This window comes from Nestor notabilis, unplaced genomic scaffold, assembly GCF_000696875.1.
Source record: "Nestor notabilis isolate BGI_N333 unplaced genomic scaffold, ASM69687v1 scaffold4101, whole genome shotgun sequence".
NCBI classification, from domain to species: Eukaryota; Metazoa; Chordata; class Aves; order Psittaciformes; family Psittacidae; genus Nestor; species Nestor notabilis.
Genome location: NW_009914982.1, coordinates 18,965 through 41,221, shown reverse-complemented (window position 1 = coordinate 41,221; position 22,257 = coordinate 18,965). Strand labels below are relative to the sequence as shown.

General features: G+C 41.7%; 1 protein-coding gene across 1 annotated transcript in view; it reads right to left on the bottom strand.

Annotated features, from left to right (window-relative positions):
• Nucleotides 1-9,457: 9,457 nt before the first annotated feature.
• Nucleotides 9,458-22,257, bottom strand: part of WDFY3 (WD repeat and FYVE domain containing 3) — a gene marked incomplete at its 5' end in the record, with an annotated part of 31,415 nt that continues 18,615 nt past the window's right edge. The window contains 12 exons of the mRNA XM_010023905.1: nucleotides 9,458-10,576; nucleotides 11,154-11,351; nucleotides 11,589-11,700; nucleotides 12,713-13,042; nucleotides 14,108-14,204; nucleotides 15,095-15,277; nucleotides 16,363-16,542; nucleotides 18,111-18,269; nucleotides 18,707-18,861; nucleotides 19,630-19,777; nucleotides 20,783-20,995; nucleotides 21,329-21,420. Of these exons, the coding sequence (XP_010022207.1) occupies nucleotides 10,456-10,576; nucleotides 11,154-11,351; nucleotides 11,589-11,700; nucleotides 12,713-13,042; nucleotides 14,108-14,204; nucleotides 15,095-15,277; nucleotides 16,363-16,542; nucleotides 18,111-18,269; nucleotides 18,707-18,861; nucleotides 19,630-19,777; nucleotides 20,783-20,995; nucleotides 21,329-21,420 (1,988 nt within the window). The remainder of the gene's footprint in view (nucleotides 10,577-11,153; nucleotides 11,352-11,588; nucleotides 11,701-12,712; nucleotides 13,043-14,107; nucleotides 14,205-15,094; nucleotides 15,278-16,362; nucleotides 16,543-18,110; nucleotides 18,270-18,706; nucleotides 18,862-19,629; nucleotides 19,778-20,782; nucleotides 20,996-21,328; nucleotides 21,421-22,257) is intronic.

Genomic DNA, 22,257 nt, shown 5'->3' with positions numbered 1-22,257 from the left:
CAAATGTTTTTCCTTGCCTCTGGCAGAAGGCCCAGGAGCACCCAGCAGAGCAATGTTGTACTGACAGCAGTAAGTACCAGTGTTTAGAGAGTACACTGGTTTTGTCCCATCGCTTGGTGTATACGATGCATATGTTTGGTTTATAAGTACAAAGAGCTCATGGGCTGATATATGTAAATCTCTGTTGTATTGGATGCTGTTGCCCAGGCCTCTGTAACAAGAGCATCACTGGTTTATGATAATAATTCCTTCTCTTTCCACAGATTTTTCCCAGGGTTGGGGTTAGTTGAAGATGTCCCTGCTCACTGCAGGGGGGTTGGACTAATGACCTTTGGAGGTCCCTTCCAACCCAAACCATTCTATGATTCAATTGAGATCAGAATGTTTGCTGGATGCAGTGCTGGGCTCATCCTTGCTTACCTGAGGCAGAGGGGCACTTTTAGTTGTTACCAGTCAAAGCAGGTTCTTCTTGGTCTGTGGCAAGTTTGAAGATTCCCACAACCTTTTGTGGCAAATATGGCAAAACACAGCTGAAAAGCCTTTCTCCTGCCAAAGATGTGACCTGCTAAAACAGTAAGTCCAATAGTTCATAGCAAAGGGTTAACCACAGCACAAAGCAGTCTTACTCCAGGCACAGAGAAGGGTTAGAGTCAAGCTCTGGAAATGGAGTTGCTGTGAGGGTGACTTTGGTATCAAGCATTAGACAGGCTTGAGTGGTGCTCCAGGGATTTGGACAAGCTCCATGGACGCTGTTCTGTTCCAAATGCTGCTCATTTCTGTTCCCTGCCTAGCCATCTATCCAGACAGAAAATAGCAAGGGCACTGGGGGTGTTTGTGACAAGCACTGATTTTTTTGGAGCGCTGCTGGATACTTGCCAAGCTGGAGACATGGTATTAAATGTCACTAGTGAAAAACACTGCAAATGAACAGCAGGTGCTCTGAGCAATGACCTGGCAGTTTGAGCAGCTTTTACACATTGACCCAGATGTAACGTGAAAGAGTTGCTTCTTTCATTGAAGGTTTGGGGCATTTTTTGTTTTGTCCCTATCTGGTTGCCTGATTGCAAAGAGAACAAAGTGGTTGGAGGCTTTTATTTCTTCTAAGATAGTAGTTATCCTCTCAGAGGAAGGATCCATCCATAACTTTGCAAAATAGATGTTGGAACTAGATGATCTTAAGGTCCTTTCCAACCATAACCATTCTATGATTCTATGATTAGATAAAGATGTATTGGTGGTTGCTATTACTGTCTTTATACGATCACAGAAAAACTTAAGATTGGAACGGACTTGTGGGTATCATCTAGCCTTGCCTCCTGCTCAAAGCAGGGCTAACTAGCTTTGCCTACTGCAGTGAAGGGATGTCTCCCAGTATGGAAATGCCTGGAAAAGGATATGAGAAAGAATTCAGCATTCAGTGCAGTTTACCTGTGGAACCATTTGACTGTACTGGATTTGAACACGTACCAGTATTTAACAGGCACTTTGTATAGGTACCAAGAAATTTCACAGATAAACTAGCACATATATAAAACCAAGATATAAGCCATTTTGCTCTAAGCAAAAGTGAATAATACTACTGACAGGGTTTTCTTCTATCTAGTCAATAAGCTTCCTGCTGCCTATGGCAGCTCTGCAAGTAACCAGCTTTACACCCCAGGGACCAGCATAGTTCTCTTGCCTAGCAGAAAGCTCCTTTCAAAGTTTGAGGGCAAAGAGGAAAATGTCCTAACAGCAGCAGCTGCCTATCAGAGAGGGTTTTTACTGAAGGATCATTAGAGGTATCTTACACTTGAATGAAACAAACCAGACTCTCAGTTTGCTCTCTAGCTCCCTGTCTTGCCCTTGCAGCTGTTGTTTTCACAAAAAGAATTTTTTATTGCAGATATGGAACTGAACACTAAGGGTAACCTACTGAGCAAAGCATAACAAGTGTTTGCCTCTTTTCCTACCTTTTAGGGATGGAGTCTGAACTCCACTGGACCTGGTAAGAGTATTTTCTTGCCTGAACAGTGGTATCTCTCAAGGTACAGGCACTGCAGGAGGGTGGCTGTGGGTGCAGAAAGGATGCTACCACAGGATCAGGATATCAGATCACCTTTTCTGTCCCAGCAGGTAGATGTACTGTGGTCAAAGGCATTGGGGTTTCTAGCTAAGGGAGAAGCACAAAACAGCACATAGCAGTAAAACTAGTTTAATTTTTTTTTTTTTTAATAAATCCAGTTGGGCACTGCTAAGCCCATTTGGTCACTTTTACGACAAGCCAAATGTATGGCATAGCAACACTGGGTGTTCGTTGGTTCCAAAGCTGCTGTTCTCAATGCAGAGATAGCCAGTGGGTGTCCTCTTGACCCAGGATATTGAGTGCTTGGGCAGCAGCATGTGTCAACTCTCTACAGACTTAAGTGCAATTGCATACATTTGTTACATAGTTAGCAGCTCTGTGGTTTAATGTTTATGTTTGGTGTAATCAGTGTCCATAATTCATTTACTTAATTTTATAGAGGTGTCCAATTTGCTTTTTTTATTTAAATTAATGTTTGTTCATCAACTCAAAGCCACAGTGGAGCAGATAAGTCTGTACTGGAAGGAACACTTAGGAGATCTTTTAATAAAGAATTGGCTTCTAGACTTGTGTCACTACAAATGGACTTTTCTTCTTCCAACTCACTGTGAATTCCCAGAAGAGTTTGTGCTTAAGCTGTGTTGTGACTGTCATAAAAAGTTTCTGCTAACCAAGGGTTTGCCTACAAGGACATTCACTCCCTGATAACCAGTGCAAAGCATCTTCTATCTCTGTGCTCTGTCAGCATCCATGAGCTTTGCTGCTTCAGGGCAACATGTTCTAACTTGCTTTTTTTTCTCTCTCATATTTTGATATATTACAATATCAAGACATCAGAAATCCCTCTCTTTAAAACAAGTCAGGCTTTAAAAAGTATTTTTTTTATGAAGCAGGAAAGCACGCTGGGTAGTTGTCATGGTAAGTGGTGCCAGCCTGTGACACAGGGGAAAGAAACGAATTTGGCCTCCTCAAGAAAAGAATACATGTTGGCTTCTGCATGGATTCAAGACTCTTCAGTTATCCTAGAAGTAACAATAAGGAGAAAATAATAGGCAAGGGTTTTAACTCAGTCACAGAAGTATCCCTCACTGTTACTTTAAATTACTAGTGCTTTTACAGCTGAACTCAAACCTACTTTTACTCTCTCTCCCTTGGAAGGAGCAGCCTTGACTTCCTAGTGGTTTCCTACGGCTGAACCCCAAACCTTCCTTTTAGGACTAAAGCAAGTCCTTTGTTGTTATCCATTGTTGCAAATCCACTTCTCAGCTCGGTTTGGAGCTGATCAGCTCTTAGATCTATGCATATAACCCTTGGTGGTATGCATGTAGTAAGCACTGCTCAGGGAGCTGAATTTTAAGAGCTTGAGTAGTGTGTTGGGGAAACCTGCTGGACAGCTTTGCCCTTTCCTCAGGCTTGCCCCTTGCACAGTAGTTGGGAAATGGTTCCCAGGTAACTCTGCAGTCGGGGCATTTGTCCCTTAATGAGCATGCCTGTGACCAACTGGTTCATGAGTGCCTGCAGGAGAGGAGGAGGGCAGCTTAGTCGCAGCAGCTCCACGGCGGTTCCCTGCCCAACTTCATGAGGGTGGCCTTGGGAAGGCAGCCAAGCTTTACAGAAAGCAGCCCTTGCTCTCACGTGTGGTGCTCACAGGAGGTGCCCCCTCCCAGCAAGAGCTGGAAGCCTTTCCAGAGCTGAGGGCAGCTTGTGACAACGACCCCCACAGCCTACCTGCATGGGGCGGGGGTCGTGGCTGATTACACAGCGTTTTTGTTACTGCTGTTGGGCAAGAGCCTTGCACTCACACCCAGACCATACATCAGAGTTTGTATTTGTAACATAATCTTGCCCAGAGGTCATCTTTGCTCCTACTCAGCGCAACAGGGCTTTAATCTCCCTGCAGCTCTGCCCAGCAACACAGCGCAGGCAGCACAGGCTGCAGTGACACCAAAGGTGGGGAGGGAGCAGTCCCTCCTCTGGGGAAGGTGCTGGTGGGATAGCTGAAGCCCAGCACCTTGAGCACTGGCTGGATTTGAGCTACCACTGGCTCTCAGCAGCCTGGTTTTACCCTTTACTTAACATGGCCATTACACTTCTTGGTCATTCCTCTCCACACAGTAATGACTTCACAGCTTTTGCTAGATGTTCACACTTATGTTGACTCTCCTGCTGGCCTACTTGCCCTCAGAGAACCTCAGCTGGGGCAGCACACCAAGGGCTGTGGCAGACGCTGGAGCAGACATGATTGCACTTACGTTCACCTGTTGCCATGCTCAAGTTTAAACCCATTTAACATGAATTCCCCTTCTTTGGAGCCAATCATATGTCCAAAGCAACGTCACTCAACTACCCCAGGAACACAAGGCAGGATTTGGCTCCCAACACATCAGTCCTGTTTCTTTTCTCCTCTGCGCTGCGTTGGCAAACTAATCTCACCAGTGCATCAACACTGTGTCCCAACATGGCGGCGGACAACTTCCACTGCCACTAACTGTTTAAAAACACATGCTTTTTTTACCCCAGTATACAGCACAAACCACTCCAAGCCTAGAAAGCAGGCTCCAAACCTCACCTTTCTCAGCTGTCAAAGTCATCACAACTGTGTTCAAAGCAAGTTGCTCGCAGTACACTGGCCACAAATTTGGTAACAATGGACTTGGCTATGGCACTGTAACAGGATGAAATGCCACATTTTTTTAGTTCATAAGCACAAACACACCCCCCAAACCAGAGTACTACAGACCCCTGTGAACAACAGGCACACCCAACCGAGGCACTGGAAGACCTGGCATTTGTTTTAGTGTCCTGAGAGGTGCTTCTGCCTGGTGGGAGTTGTGGTAGAGCTAAAGGCCTGTGCACTTGCAGTGAGCTGCCCTCTCACTCACCAACTGCCTTATCTCACTCCAAAACTGGCTGCTTGCCCCATCTGACGCCTGTTGGGGATTTTATGGCTCCAACACTGACATTTGAGCTGCCACGAATTATATAGGGCACCACTCTTCCTTCTCTTGGCCCCAGGCCAGGAAAACTATGGCTTTCCTAATTGATCAATCTTGTTTGTCTGGACAGAAAGGAGCCAAAATAACTCTCCCAGCACTTGACTTGCAACAGGGACTCTAAATTGCATTATCTAATGTCAACACGAAAGCCTGTGCTCCACTGGGCAGGGATGGGACTGCACTTTCCCAATCAAAAGGTCTGTCAGCTGTGCGGCCCCCACTGCTTCCCCATGCTTGCTCCTGGCACCTCCACTCTCCACCACGCCTGGTGGATGCCAGAGGCAGTGGTAAAACCCTGCCTGCCAGACACACAGCCTCTGGATCCACTAACAGCTTGGAAAACTCAAAGGGTGATTGGGTTTTATTTCCTCAAGGCAGGCTTCTCCGAGTCCTGTGGAAGGGAGTTTCTGGACATGACACAGGCTGGCAGAGGTGGAGAGAAGCATGTGCACACTGGTGGCTGAGGGTGCATGAGGACCACAAAACCACCCCACAAGGATAGCTCACCTTCCCAAAGCTGAGCGATGCCCTTCATCAGACTTCACAGGCTGCGGAGACAAGGCACTGCAGTGCACTCTGTTGGCAGGATGCGAGACTTAACTGCGAGTTGTGTCATTCAGAATGCTGTACCAAGTTAAGCACAAGTTAGCTAACTTCATACGGCACAGATCAAAAAAGGTGGCTAACTCCTTTTTTTGCCCGTAGGAAAATGAGATTGAAATACTGAACAGTGAATGATCCATCTGCATAGAGTACATCCCTCCCCTCACAGAGCGGGTAGGTGGTTTAGTGGCTCAAAAAGCTTTGAAGTTCATTCATGACCTGCTCCATGAACAGAACAGCATGTCTGCAGGTATGCTGTGAAGTACAGCAATTCCTCTGTATGTATACAACAGAGAATTCCCAGTTAAAGAGAAAACATTTCTTTTAGCATGTAAAAAGATTTAAATATGGAAAGCCCCATGTGAGAAATATTTGAAAGTATGAGAAGCAGGTATTACCAATGCTACATAACCAAGATATGGCTTAGGAAGGCCACAAAATTTGCTTCTGTCACTACTGCTTGGGAGCACTCTTAACTAAAACCCCTTCCTTTACGAAAGGAGTTAATGTTAAATGCATAAGCGTTACAGTTAAGTTCATCAGTAGAAGTTCCTTTTCTTTTACAACCAGTGAAATCACTTACTTGTGAAATACCAAGAATGCAGTAGCAACCCTGGTGCTCATCAGCCAAGAATGTGGAAGGCCCATCTGCATCAGAGCCTGGTTTTTTAGTCAGAGAAGAATTGTTAGCCACCAGTGTTGGCATGTAATTAACTGCCAACATGAAAACCCACATTCTCTAGCATTAACAGTTTAGAAAGGGTAAAAAATGGATTTAACAAAAAATATTTCAGCATTTCAAGATCTTAGGCTGTTTCTCACCAGATACGGTCAAGTTCTGCTCTAGTAGTCATTCTCTCCTTGGGGAAGAGGATTTAAACTGGATTTTGATACTTCCTCCTCTTCCTGTGTCTTTACCAGCATGACTTAAATCATTTTCTGTCTGCTTTCTCTATATTGGTACAGCCTATTCTTCTACACACTGTCAAGTTCTGCTGGCCTCACACTCTGCAATGAGATTTATAAAGCAAAACAGAATAAGCGAAGACATGATTTCACACTGCATTGTTGTGGATGACTGTACTCGGGTTCAGAAAGCAAAACCACGTAACGAGTGACAGAAATTTACTCCTCATGACAATACAGAAACATGTAACTCATTAGTTACCACTCCCATGTTAAAAATGTTTATTTTTAAAATAAGCTGCAAATGTTGTGTCTTTCCAACAAATGCAAATCAGCTTTTTGGTGGTAAATAGCAGGTATTTATTTGAAATGAAAAAAATACTTCAGTACCTGAACTATTGCATTTAATCATGTATTGTTGTAGTTGTGTTAACTCTACCTTTTTGCATTGGAGACAAATATACAATGAACATTCAGATATCACAGATTGCACACTAGATAGTAAATCGTCAGGCCTTTTACGTAACCACCAAAAAACAAATATCGGATTCTGCAATATAGTACAAAATTCCACACTCCAGTCTTAGCCAGTTATCTTCAATTTACTCCTGATGCTGTACAAATAAATGGCCATTCAACTAGGGCTTACAAGTTAATAACAGGACAAAAAAAATATACATTGCACTGACACAAAAAGTCAGCTGTGTTAATAGTCATGCAACAAGTAACCAAACTTGCTGAAATTAAAAATACTTTCTAAAAACAGTTTTAACTGCATAAGTATTTTATACACAGTTCATTTACTGAAACAAAAGGAGTCTTTAAATGATACAAAGCAAATATAAGTTTCTACCAATTTTATACATAAGAAAGTGCAAAATAACTTATCTAAAGTGTTTTGCTATTGATGAACGTGGGCTGGATGCAGCCAACCCCCTCTCATAAGCATGACATTACAGTTGCACACTACATACGAATGTTAAGAGTACATGAATAAGTATACTACAAAGAACAAGGCAGGAGAAGACATGTGAGGTACTTGCAGAGAATACAGTCTACTAATGTTAGTGTACATGAGTATATTTTTGCTTAACAGATTTTTACATGGAAAACAAAGCAAATATTTGCATTAGAAGCTTGAAAGAAATGGAAAAAAACCCACTCCCAAGTGAACAAAACAGTTGCCCACAGCACCAGCTGCCAGAGGAAATAAGAGCAGGTGTGTTTTTTCCCCTCCACCTCCTACAAGCAAGAACATGGGTTTTGGGACAGCGCCTCCGAAGAATTAGGTCAGGAGGGCTGCGGTGATTTATTTCCAAAGTGTAAACTGGGACTCACCTCCTCGCTACTGAACTTGTAAGGAATAGTGACCTTGAGTTTTTTAGTATGCTGCCAAACATCAAAAGCATTGAACAACACCCCTGCGACGTGCTTACGTAGCTGAACACAGCCAACTACCTCTTCACTGATGGCCCACTATCTTCATGACCCCCATTAGTGCTATATGCCAACTGTTTGCTTTAGTGTTTAAATTCTATCAGTGTTATTGTCATAAATCTAGTTTTTATCAGGATTTGATTATGTGGCTGTACAAGTTCTAGTCTGTAGAAAAGACGACTTCCCTAAATTTTGTTTTGAAATCTGGAGGCAAGGGGAAGAAAACTCTGTGGACTCAAAGGCATTTCAGAGTCGTTAAAACAGCCTTTTCTTCAAACCAAAAACGTTAAGGCCACTAGCCTGTCTTCTGAACTGTGCTGGTTTCGCATCATTTTGGGAAGGGTGAAGGCAACGTTAGAGAGAACAGCTGAACACAGGAATTCCAGTGCTCCGCACATGCTTACTGAGGACCTCCTTCCTGTTTCTAGGGACAAGTCTGTCAGGGTAGCCATGCAGCATGGCTACTTGATCATCATTCTTTGGATCTATTTGGGTCAGCTAATCTCAACAAACCTGCATTTACTCAACAGTGTGCAAGGGCTCTAAAGAAGCCTTTCTGTTCATTTGGGGACCTAGTATACATACCAAAACAGGAATATATCTCATTTTACAGACCAGCACATACATAATAAACAAACATGTATCAAAATACATATTTAACCTTCAGTGCATAAACATGTGATACCAGGGTAAATAGTAAGTGGTCAGGATTAACAGATTATTCACCGCTAAAGACTCAAATCAAGAGAAGACAGATGTGCTCCTGCAGTGCCAAGGACCTTCTGAAGGGGTTCACACCACCACAGAGGGTCTGGCATTTTTGATGATGCAATTCTGACAACAGTGCCGGTTTTAACCGTTTGCTGTCCCATGGCCAGAGTCTGTCTAAATCATCCCAAGTGAAGGATAATCTCGTCTTGAGTGAAGACACTCACTGAAGTACCAGCAGAGCAAAAGCAGGGCCACCTACCTTCTATTGGTTTGGGTCACATCCTTACTGCTATTTAAAAGAATCATTGTGAATATACCTAGATCTAGATCAGTTTGTCACCCATTTACAAAATATATACACATACATTAAAAAAAACAAAACCAAACCAAACACCAGCCTGTCCCCTGCCCTCCCCTCCCTCCCACTCCCAACCAAAAAGCCACTGGCAAGACCTCATTCAGAAATTAAGTCCATGGGCCCATCCAATGCACGCATTCCAATCCCAGTGGATATCAGTGTCTCTACTTCATCCCATATGTAGTGCAAAATAAATGACAGAGTAGTAAAAAAATACTGCAATTAAATTCATATTTGAACTTAAAAACCATAATGGAAATCTACTGCTGTCCTCAAGTTGATGCCATCTGCTGAAACACAAAGATAGCTCTTAGAAGCATTTCTGACATGACTAATATCACCCTGTTTTAGAGCAATGCCTATTGTTCCAGAAGTTTTTTTGCAAACAAGCTACAGGACAACAGCGGTTAAAAGTTTATGTAACAAGGAATTCATTCTGTACCTATATGCAAGCCAACTGCTCTTGACTAAAGTAGGTAAAAGCTGGTTCTTGCACTGCATGAATCAGCTGCTAATGAACATTAAGTAATTAACAAAACTGCAGCTCTGACATATGTATAAAAGAGGCCTTATTAAATATGAACAACACTGAGGTGGTAAATAGTTTGGTATAAAATGCAACACAAGTGTACAATTTAGTTCCTGGTTATCTTACAGCTAGAATAAAATACTCCAAGTCCTATTCTCAAAAATGTTTTCTTTTGAAAAAATCCATGTAATTCTATGAACAGCCTCACTTAAAATTAAGATACTGTGGGCAACTGAAAGAAGAACATGCACAGACTGGATTTTTAACAGAAATACGCATAATGCCTTAGAATCTTTTTCTCTTTTTTTAACATTCGTATTTAAATTGATGAGATAAAGATGCCACACAAAGTATAGCGGTTAATCTGAAGTCCCATGTAACAGGCAGTTAAGTTCATATTTAGATAAAAAGGCCATTATACCTATTTACAATATACACAGTTGCTTGCGAAGAAGGCAGATTTACAACTATCTTCTAAAAAGCCTTCCCCTCCCCTCCCCCCGATAAAGATGACTAGCTCTACAAAAACAAGACAAGAATGGGTGTTTAGGATTAGTGAGGATTTTCTCAATAGCCACGTCAACATGGGTTGAGGGGCTGACAGTTCTATTGTGGTTATTAATCATGTCTTCCTGGGCCTTGCTCTTCACTTAATTATACCATTAGCCTCATTTACCTTCTGTCAACACAAATCAACTCAATGATCCCTTTTTACTTATAGTGCTTAAAACTCAGTATAAACTTAAGTGTAAACAGGCAATATTCTAATCCCTTCTGATCACCGCACGATACTCTCACTAGTTCTTTGAGTGACGGTGCGGCTGGATGGAGTCTGTTTGCCACAACCCCATCAATTTCTGGGCCCCTCCTCTGAACCCCGCTCATGCTGCAGGTTGTAGAAGCAGTTCTGGCAGACTCTGACTGGGGATGAAATCTTCAGACGCTTGATTTCAGATTGAAACCTACTGCACCTGTAGAGGGAAAACAAACGCTGCTGTGAACACGGGTCCTCTCCCAACCTCATTTTTTATCCAGGTGTGGAAATTATCACCATGATTTCACATACCAGAAAACTGTCCAAACTTATCTTGACAAAGAAATGTAACACCGTGTGGCAGAAGCAGAATTAACTTGTATGATCACCACAGAATCAACACAATAACTCTGCATGAGAGGCAGCTTAAAAACAGTTGTTGTCACCAGCGTAGATTCAAAGTACAGTTACAGATATGAAACTAGAAATACCATCTCTGACCTGGTGGACAAGAGAGAAGACTCACACCTCAGTTTCTATGTAAGGGGAGCTCACATACATCCTCTGTGTCATACATTTTCCCTGTCTGACGCTGTATGGATTTATAAAAGGGATGGTCTATCTTTTCTAATTCCTCCCTGGAAGCTTTGAGAGGTTTGATTTTTTTCACGATCACTTCTATTTTGGTAAGGGCAACCTCAGTCTTTCCGCAGAGTTCTGTGGTGTGCAACAGCTTTACCTAGCCTAAAATTCTGTATAGAAAAGAGCCCAGAGAAGACTGCTGGCTGGCTTACTTCTGGCAGAAGAGCTGTCCACAGTTCCTGCAGTGGTGACGTCTCTCAGTGAGTGAAAAGCGGACTGAGCAGCCCGAGCAGCTGTCTCCCCCCTCGTCCTTCACCCAGTGATCTGCTGCAGACCGGCCAGGCTGATCGCTCACAGACCAGCTGAACACTCTGCCTCGACCATCCCCAATCAGAATTCTGCTGTGATCCCTGCAATTTCCTGCAACGAGTCTGGCACAGTAACATGCGGACATCAGTGACCAATTTTACATATGTAATATGTTAAACTACTGACATAGTAACTAATGTGCAAATTAACCTGGCCTGATGGAGCTATAACACCACGATGTAACTTAATACAGGTGGATAAGTCTGTCTGTGGTTTGTACCGCTTCTCCCTGACAGCACTGAAAAAATGTTTTAAGCAGTTGCTTGCAAGCTACTTACTTAGAGATGCCCAGTGCAGTGATTTCTGCTGGGTGTGCGTTGTCTTTGCGATCAAATGCTGTGTGCATAGTTAGTTTGCTTCTAAACACCAACTGACGCTCCCATCTGTATCCTAGAAATGAGTGGGAAGCAGGAAAGGAAAAAGGAAATTTGCTTGTTCTCATTTTTATTCCCTCCTCCCCCAACATACCTGTGTATGTGACTTTGTAGAAGATAACTCTCTGTGACTCAGGGAAAACATATTTTTCAGCTGCTCCCCAGTGCATGCAAGAAGATGATACAAAAGAATGCACAGAGCCCCTGATTTCTCTAGGTTCAGTTGGGTGCTGCTGAGAATGGTGACACACACAGGGAAGCCCTGTACCAGAGCCTGGCAGGACTGGGATATAGCTTCATTTTTTAGTTTATTTTATTTTCTTTTTAAAGTCAAGACTCAGATTTCCAACTGTCACTAATTTTCTTCATAAAAGCTCATACGATGCTGTGTTTTGGGTATGTGACTAAAACGGTTTTGATGACATACCAGTATTCTGGCTGTTGTTCAGCAGTACTTGTGGAGTGCCAAGGTTTTCTCTTTTTCCCCCACTCTGCTCTGCCTCCCCCTGGCTCTGAGGACTTTGGAGGTGTGCAATAAGATGGCAAGGAACACAAGCTGGACGGCTGCCTCAAACTGACCAAAGGGATATTCCACACCATATAACATCACGCCCAGCAATAAAACTGGGCAGAGGGGTTTTTGAGCAAGACAGGCATTTGCTCAGAGACTGCTTGGTCATCATTCTGCTTGTGGGAGGTGGTGAGTGACTGCCTTTACATCACTTGTTTTGTCTTTTGCTTATTAGACTATCCTTAACTTATCATTTCCCTTGCTTTTGGTCTTTATATTCTGTCCCACATCCCGCTGCAGGGGGTTGTGGTGGTGAGCAAGTGGCTTAGCTGCTGGCCAGAGTGAACTGACCACAGCTTTTCAGGAAAAGCTTAAACAATGTGCAACCGTTGCACACAATCTTTTCATTGACCATCTTGGAATTTATCAGCCAACCCTGCTCAAAGCTGCACAGACAGAAACTGCCTTACAGGTCAGTGCTGACAGCACATTTATTAGACAGAAGAAGTTCTTTTACCTGGTTTAAGCTTGCTGTAGTGCCGTACTTCAGCATAGCTGGGGTGCGGGTGGTTAACCTGAGCATGGGGATGCATTTTTGCTTGTCCCTCAGAATAATTCACGAAGATAAAGCCATCTTTTTCATCCAAGCTGAGCTGGTCTGACCAACGCCTGGAGTCATCAGAGCCGCTGTCTGCTGACCATGCTGCCGCTGCTCTGTTTGATGATGACCTAGGCCTGTGGCTGGTGCTGCTTGGTTGACTCTGGCACTCCTGTGGTTTTGTGTCCTGGCCTATGCATGTATCATCTGCCTCGGAGTCACTGCTGTCCTCTTCGTGAGCTTCCTGACCTGGATTCACCCAACAGGGGAGAAGACATTGTTAGTAAGGCTGCTTGTAGCCTGAGCTGTTTCCCTATTCTGCTGCTGCACTATGAACAACCCAACAGGTACAACCACAGCATGACTAGAGGGAAACTGCAAAGCAGGCATCTCAAAGCCTTTGCAGAGATTCAGCTCCTGCTAGTAATCACACTATTCATCTTTTTTCACTGGTCTGTCAGAAAACAGCATGCTTTAGCTGAAGCTGTTTCCTAAGATAGTCCATCCAGAGTAGGCTGTGATAAAGTAGATACAATAAGTAAAGATTCCAAAGATGCTGAAGTTAGCAGAAACAAATCCTGGTGCTTTGCAGCAGAACTTAAACAAGTAAACACAGTCAACTATAGTGAAAGTCTGGTTGATTGAGAAACGTGGCGCAGCTTTGTTAATAACAGATTTTGTTAATGCAAAAAAGCAACTGCCAAAGAAATATATACTCCTAATGACGGGGGGGGGGGGAAGAGCTGTATTTATATAATAATTACTAATGAGTATCACATGATCCAGATCCAAATCCAAATCATATCTTCAATATGAAGAGGGCAAAAGGGAGGTAAGATAGCTATAAGAAACACTTATCAAGCAGAGACCAAAATCTTCCAAACGGGAAAATGATATGGCCAGCATTGCTGTCTAAACAGTTCCATCAGTAGGTTTTTCTTTTTAACTCTGCTGTTATGCTATAATTCCATTGAAAAATAAAGAAAAAACATCTAGCTTTTGGACAATGGTGCCATCCATCGGGTTCAACGATAGCAGAAACAGCTACTCAGAGAAAAGTTCAGTCTTCACAGGGAAAGAGAAAAAAGCTATGATGGGCATGATTTTTTCTTACTCATAGCAGTAAGAAACTACCATAAGCAAGGTGGTGAACAAAGAACTCAGATGCTCTATTTATGATGCCCACTGCATGTCTATTGTCTTTTGAGACAAAATCCCTGTTGTCCATTCTGCACTATAGAGCCACATGATTTTACCTATGGATAGCGAAGATCAGATAAAAGACAAATACAAAATACTTGTTGGGAGACATACCTATTTGTGCTTCCTGACAATCCTCTTGCATTTCCAGCATCTCCACGGGCTCTGGAGCTGGTGTTTCTGGTACTTGCAAAAACTCCATCCTCCAGAACTGGAGGGACAGGGAATAAGCAAAGTGTCATGTACTGAACTCTTAGCTTTCTCCTGAGCTACTTCTGGAGTTAAAATGTCTTATTGGAACTGTTCATTTACACTGGTAGCATGAGATACAGGTTACATGTCCATACCAAGCCCTGTTTTCTGGGGCTAGGTACTATAAAAGGACATTTGTGTTTATGCCTGAATCACAAGTGAACAAGTCTTGTGCTGTTATTTAACATCTGAGCTGTTAAAATAAAAAAAATACACTCCATATAGCAATCTGACCAACAGACTCTGGGTTAAGGCAGACCTAGGACTGCACACTGCGCAAAGTACTGAAAACCACGTTAGACTCAATGAAAAGAGACGCCACTAAGTTCCTCTTTTCTTTCTAGGCAGCAAAACAAATTGCCTCAAGGTGTGTAGAACAAAAATGGTGAATGAAGCTACTATCTCTAGGCATGAAAGCTGGTGACGAAAAGGTAACCAAAACAGAGCAGGAAGGAAAATGTGTGCTGCTGACTATTGCTAGTTGACATATCACAATGGGTGCATCAAAAAGGAGAAAGAAAACTGAAAGACTGCATGGGATTGCAGCTCAGTGAAAGTGTTTTCCATGAATCTTCAATGTCCATCTAACTTGTGGACAGGATACAGTGCATCACCTTGTGCAGAAATGGCACAGCTGGTTCCAGCACCAAAAGCAGTCTGCATCATCTACCCAGCCTTAGACTCCCTCCTTCCTGCAGGATTAATTGTTCAGGTGGAGGACCCAAGTACACCAGGCCTGCTTTTGGTACCAGTGAGGACACTGTGTTGCATAGACATGATTTCTCTAACTACTGCTACTACTAAGGTGATATAAACTTAATTTTCCAAGCAATGACTCCTGGTACTTACCCGGACAACCCCGTCTGAATGTCCTGTTACTATGACATTCTGGGTGTCCCACTCATTCATCTCTGACACAAAGCAACACATTATTTGCTGACTTCGGCCAGTGAAAGTGTTTACACTTGCAGTAGGGCTGCCATTAATGCTCCATACATGGATGTAGGTGCCAGCGCATGATACAATATCACCCTGCAAAGACAAATAACACCTCCATATTTCAATAGAAGTCTTGGGTTTTCTTCAGCAAAAACATAAGCCAGGTGCACTTACAAATCAAGTTCAGCCATCAAGGCTGGCACTTGTCAAACAGAGTTTGGCCACCTAAGCAAACCTTTAAGATACACGTTCTTAAAATTGTATATAGAAAACCAGACTTAGTAGCAACTTATTTGTTGTATTTACACCATACAACGAGACAACAAATTCCTCCACTTTTCACGGCATAACAATCCACCAGCATATTTTCAGTACTTTCCCTTCTCAGTTTTCAGTCTCTGCTCATGCTGACTCTGCTCTTTTTTACAGTCGTGTACCACCTTAAATTTCATTTGCTTCCTTACTGGGAAGAGAGCAAGAGATGGTCCAAATTAGTGTAGAGGGGAAACAGAAACTTCAGCCTATGCCACTGGCAACACTACAAGCACCAGGCTACTAGCAGCTAATAAAATGTGCCTCTTGCTATCCCTTCCTTGCATTACAGCCCTGTTTTGTTTTGATTTCAACTACTACATCCGCTCCAGTTACAACATGTTCCATCTAGCCCTGATGGACAGTTACATAAAGTTTCAACTCAGGTAAATTCTTTGACATGCATGGGAACTGGAGAAATGGCAACCTGTAACTTGCAGGACCACCAGGGGACAAGCTTTGAGGACATTCCTGTTTTCTGCTACAGCTGTCATTGCAACTTCATCTTCTGCTTCCTTTAAATCAAGCGTAACAGAACAGAAGTCAGCCAAGGTCACGTATCAAAATACTTTCTTAGCTCCTGTGGCAGGTTTGACAATGCACTTTGAACACTGCACTAGCTATACGCCTGCCAGCACTGTTAAAAAGCCCTTCCAAGCTCAAACCACTCTGCATGGTATAAACCCACATGTGTCTCTGGCCAAAAGATGCAAATTGCTCCCTAAACCAGCTAACTGATTTACAGATGAGTTATAGAAGTTTTGGCAAACTAATAGAAAAGCCTAGTTTGTTTTTCTTTCTTTTAACAGCTTCTGACTCCTGCTACTGTTCCCACTGCACATCAGTGAATGGTATTTGGTTCTTACCGTTAATTCATTTATACAGAGTGCTGAAACTGGAGCCTTGTGACCTCGAAGCTGTGTTAGAAATGAGAGTTTATTCAAATCCCAGATGATGCAGGTGCGATCCCGTGATCCACTCACAATTATGTGATAAGCTAGGGATGCTGTCAAGCATGTGACAGTGTCAGTATGACCCAGTAATGCCTGCAAAACCAAAAAAGGAGGAATTAGCTGCAATCAGGAGAGAGCAGAAAGATTACTATGTTAAAGTCACTTATCTGAAAAGATTCAGGTAATGTAAACATGAATATCCTATCAGAAGATTCAATTGACTTAAAAGTATTCAGTTGGCAACTATTTTTGTAATTGAAAACTATAGAAGTAATTTTTTCCCCATTTTAAAAGTACTTTCACAAAACTGAATTTCAAGGGTCTAATGTTCTATAGCCTTCTACTGAAAAAAAACCCAAAAAAACCCAAAATAAATTTCCAGCCCATTCTGCATCTTCCGTCTGCATCAATAGCCTGGATTATAGGGTCAGTATGTGTTCCAGGATGCATCTGAAATTACATCCTGAAAACAGAAATTCTATGCAAATATGAAATGGATCCTACATAAGCATCTGTTGATGATTAAAAAGGGATAAGAGACTAAGAGCTGCAGCCACAAAGGCAAAGTCAATTGGGAGGAGAAAATTACAAGCATCTACTTGTATTAGATCCTTCTTTTACATTTTAGACTTAACCTAACTGTTGGAACAGGAGTCTGGAATACAGTCAGACTAGCAGTTTACTCGGTTACAAATCAGATTGGCTACAAAGTCCAAAAAAATTTGCCTTCAATATGCTGCCCTGAAATGTAAGATACAATGTTTGATCTTGCACTGTTCTAAGTAAAACGCTTTGGAAATACAGCTTTGGACAGTTGCTGGAGACTGTGTAAGGGAAGTTATTAAATAGTTCTCTAAATTTCTTCTCCTAAATTTGAGTGGAAGCTTTCTTCTGGAAATGCTAACAGGAACAATAAACTTAACCTAGCTACCTATGAACAATGATATGCAGCTTCTAGAACATTTTGAGGTAGTTTTGGGTGGCTTTTTGTTACATTTTGTTTGTGGGTGGGTTTTACGGTTTTGGTGGGTTTTTTTGGTTTTAGTAAACACACAAGACTTTGCACTCAGCTGCAACTGACTTTGAAGCACAGGAGCCTGTTTGTTAGACTAAAAGTTGGTATTTCGAATCAACAAAGCAAGAACAACTTAAGGTGATCCTGAACAAGTGTACTCCGCTCCATAAGCATCACTGCCAGAAAGAGCAATGTTTTGTGCAGAAGTGTAATTTAAATATGTACATTTTTAAAGAAACAATAATTTAAAAAAAAAATAAAAAGCAAAATGAACCTTTTAAGTCCCCTTCACTGCTCTCCCGACTCAATTTTCAGATGTGGGTATTTTACATACAACACTACAATAAAGCAGATTTGACAAAACACGCCTGTATAATTTTTTTAACATTGTTATCATATTCTCTCTTTCTCTAAAAAGCTCATGGTGATGAACTATCCTTAAAACTGACGCAATTTTAAAGACACATTTTGCCCACTTTCAGTGCAGATCAGTACCTTGACTACTCAGTTCTCCAAAGGTCTGCTGGACCTTTGGTTTCTCTGCAGAACCATGGTTTCAAAGTTTAGTATGTGAGCAATACCCCTTTTATAATTCCTTTGGTCTTGTAACATAATTCACATAAAAGGCATCTTTTTTGTGTTTTACCTGTTTCAGTGTGAGAGCTTTAGCTTTTTCTTTGGAGATGCCCATTTCCCATACACACACTGCTGTGCTCGTTCCTCCAGTGATAACTAGTTTGGGGTTGGGGCAAATGGCACACAGTATCTGACCCCATTCTGACAAACATTCATAAACAATTACTGCCTAAAAAGAAAGAAAAAAAAAAGGAAGAATTACTTGCAGGATTAGTGTTTGGTACGGTAAAAATAAAAATCTAAGTGCCACCCTGCACGCTGGGCCATTAAGTGGCTAAGATATCGCTGTTACCCCTCATGCAGTTTTTCCTCAAACGGAAGCAATTTCAGCCTCTGCCATAACATGCCCCCTGAGAGGACAATAGGGTTCAGCTTTAACTGTACGGATTTAATTCATTCATGTTTTGCAGACCTGGTAAAAAATTATTGTTAACTGGTTCATGTCATTCTGCCAGAGTTCTGATGAAGATCAGCAATAAAACATTTGCAGTACAAGATCATTTCATTCACATGTGAAATAAATTTCCATTGTTAGATTTTTTTTCACTATTGAGTACTAACTGCTTTCGGTACATTCAGCACTGAAACAAATTCCAGATTACAAACCTTGTCTGACTCATAGGTACCCAGTCTACAGCTGAGGTCTGCATAGCCCCAAGCAAAAGTTTTGTTCCACGTAGGTGGGATGAGAACTTTATTCTGCTCTACTGCCAGAATGCCTTTATCAGTACACACGATCTGTCCCACGGGCTCCTTGAGCTCTAAAAAAAGAAGATGGGGTTATGTTTTATTGCTAGCACAAACAAATACTACCTGATCCCATTAAATAGCAGGATATCTGTATTGGCTATATTTACAAATCTTTTTTCCAACTGTAACAATGGCAACTTTTGCTACATTCCTAGCAAAAGCAGGACTAAGCACCATCGACAGTGGTGAGAAGACCCAGGGGATCATAAATAGCTCTGATCCCACCTGTGATGCTGCACATGGTGTTCTTCAGACAAAATATCTGTGGTCATTAAAAGTGATTGTACTGGTTTTGGCACAGTTTTTGGTATCAGTTCCAACATATTGGCGAAACATTCCCACATGCTCCATTCCTGACTATAGCTCATAATGTCCTACCTGTTTTCCTGCCACATATCTCAGTATTTATTGGCACTGCAATACAGAATCCTTCTGCTATGAAAATCACAAAAATTGAGGCTAACACAGACCCAGAAGCAATGTACCCCGAATATTGTTTCTTAAGTTAAAACTTTAAAGAGGTGCTTGGGCCCAGTTTTATCCCTCTGTTTTAGAAAAGTTAAATTAAAGTAGTACAGATTTGGTGCTTCCAAGTACACTTTAAGGTAGCTAAGAACATAATCTTATAGCATTTAGGATATTTTAAATTTGTCTTTCTCACAAAACTACAGGCATTAAGAATATTAGAACTAAGCAAAACATGGAAAAGGACAATCTTGCCAAAACTCTGCGTATTCTAGCAAAAAACCAGGAATAATTACTGTGGTTTTACAGTTTACCTTTCACTGGGGTGAGAGATGGCCGCAAGTTGTCCAAATGATGGAAAAAAATCTTGTCACTTGTGGAACCAGGGGGCACGGAGGTTCCCACAACATCTCCATTCAGTCTGCTTCTAACACGCTTTGGTGGGTGTGGTTTTTTAAAGAGCTGAAATTCATCAAGATATTAGTTATCATAAAAAATGACAGGTTTACAAGAGCACAAGCTTTAAGAGATCAGCAGCATGCCAAATTTATCTTCTAACGATCCTGCAGGCCAGCAAACATTACTTAACTGTTCTCAGTATTCACCAACAACTTATGGCAACCATTTCAGTAAGACTTCAACAAATAAAACGAAATCCAACAAGGCTATAATGAGCAAACTGTTTTTAAAGCTACCTCCAGTTGCAAAAGCAGTTGAAGTAAAGCAAGCAAAAATCCCAAAGTTGATGCAGAGCACAGTATTAAATTCTAACCTAGGACAAACTAATTTTTGGCTTTGACATTTGAAAGTTTCACTGGACAGGAAAAGAAAACCTTAAGAAATGCATGAGAGAGGAAACCCTTAACTCCTCTCAAAATAACTACAAACCTACACTGTAAAACTTTAGATTTAGTATTACATTTAATAATTTAATGTAATCTCTTAAAGACAACACAAACTTTCAAGCCACACCAAACATATGTCTATACAGCTCCTTAACTATAGCTGTTCTACAACTGAACACCAACAGACTGGTGTCAGAGAAGCTTAAGTTATAGAAATATAGGACGGAAGCATAAGTTATAGAAATTATTTTATTACAGGGTAACTTAAAATACCTAAGCACTAATCATTACTTTGAATTGCACTTTCACTGCCACCTTCTGACTTTGCAGTACGAACATACTTTTCTATGTTGATTTTCAGAGTTGAACTGTAGTTCATCTCACCTTTACTTTGAAGGTGCAAAGAGGGGAAAAAAAATAGATATTTCTAATCTCACAAGCAAAGCCCTGAGTTGATTTTCATTGCATTTATGATGGAAATGTAAATGATTTCAGATCACCAGGAGAATATTAATGAAAAACACTCCCAGGAAGTTTCATTTCTAAACCATTTTCCCATTCCGTATTAATACATTTCAATTTGAGTGCCACCTGGCCAACAAGAATTCTACAAAGGGTGTACCTGCTTTGGTATCTGTCCAAAGTTATTAATGAATCCTATGGTAGCTGTCTCTTTTAATGGATCGTTGATGTTATATATGTCCACTTGCCCCTCATAGAAGAGATGGTGAAAGACATTTACAGCTTCAACTGCAGCAGGACCTTGCTGTTTATAGCCAAAGATCAAGTCAATCCACTCATGCAGGTGTGCACTCACAAAGTCACATTCCAGAGCCTGAAATTAAAAGGGCAGGCATTAGAACTAGCTGTATCCATCACTGGTTGAGTCTAATACACCTGCCACAAAGAAAATGCAGAATACATTTTGACATATTCTCATTACGCTTTGACGAAGCTTTTCATTGAACCAAGTCTTGCCTCAACATACTCCCTAGCCAAAAAAGAAGGGGAGAAAACTCCAGTTCTACAGACCTTTGCAACAATTAGCCATCAACCCAGAACTCAGAGACTAGTCAGCAGCTGTGACTGCATTAATAGAGTTTAGATTAATATGCAATGGAAAGTCCCAATTGATGTTTTCTAGTGTCAGTATTAAAAAGCAAATTACCTCCCGATGAACTCTGATAAATTCACGAGGATCTCCTTTTGCCCATGGGGGGAGTATTACATCACCAAGTTTAGTGCCATTTTGTTTGCAACCTATTATAAAAAGAGAAGTTTGGAGAGAAGCACTGAAACTGCACTACAACAGCAACGGGGGAAAAAAAAATGTAAAAGAAAATCAAATTCTAACACCTTTCTTTTATAAAGTAACCCATTTCAGTCTTTTCTTTAAAATACCAAGTTATTTTTAAATGGCAGCAATAAAACATGAAAAAATCTGCCTCAGTTGTTCACGTAAGATTGCTCATAGGAGGAAGAATTCACATATTTCTTACTAAGACTCTTGAAGATGACCACAGAATCATAGAATGATTTGGATTAGAAGAGACATTAAAGATCATCTAGTTCCAACCCCCCTTTCATGGGCAGGGACACATTTCATTAGAGGAGGTTGCTCAAAGCCTTGTCCAACCTGGCCTTAGTTTCCGTTCTAGTTTTGATTGTGACAGTGTTTCAGCATATGCTCTTCAAAGCAAATATTAACCTTCTAGCTAATGGTGTTGATTAGATTGTGCTTCTTCAGTCTTCACAACTTGTCCTGGGTTCAGCTACAGCAGTCATTTCTTCTCCTTCTTAGTAGCTGGTGCAATGCTGTGTTTTTGACTTTCAGCCTGGGAACAATGCTGATAACACCGATGTTTTTAGTTGTTGCTAAGTAATGTTTACTCTGACCAAGGACTTTCTCAGTCTCATGCTCTGCCAGAGAGGAGGGGAAGCCAGGAGGAAGCAGAGGCAGGACAACGTACCCAAACTGGCCAAAGGGGTATTCCATACCACAGCACGTCATGCCCAGTATATAAACTGGGGGGAGTTACCCGGAAGGCCCAGATCGCTGCTCGGGTCCGGCTGGGTATCGGTCGGCGGGTGGTGAGC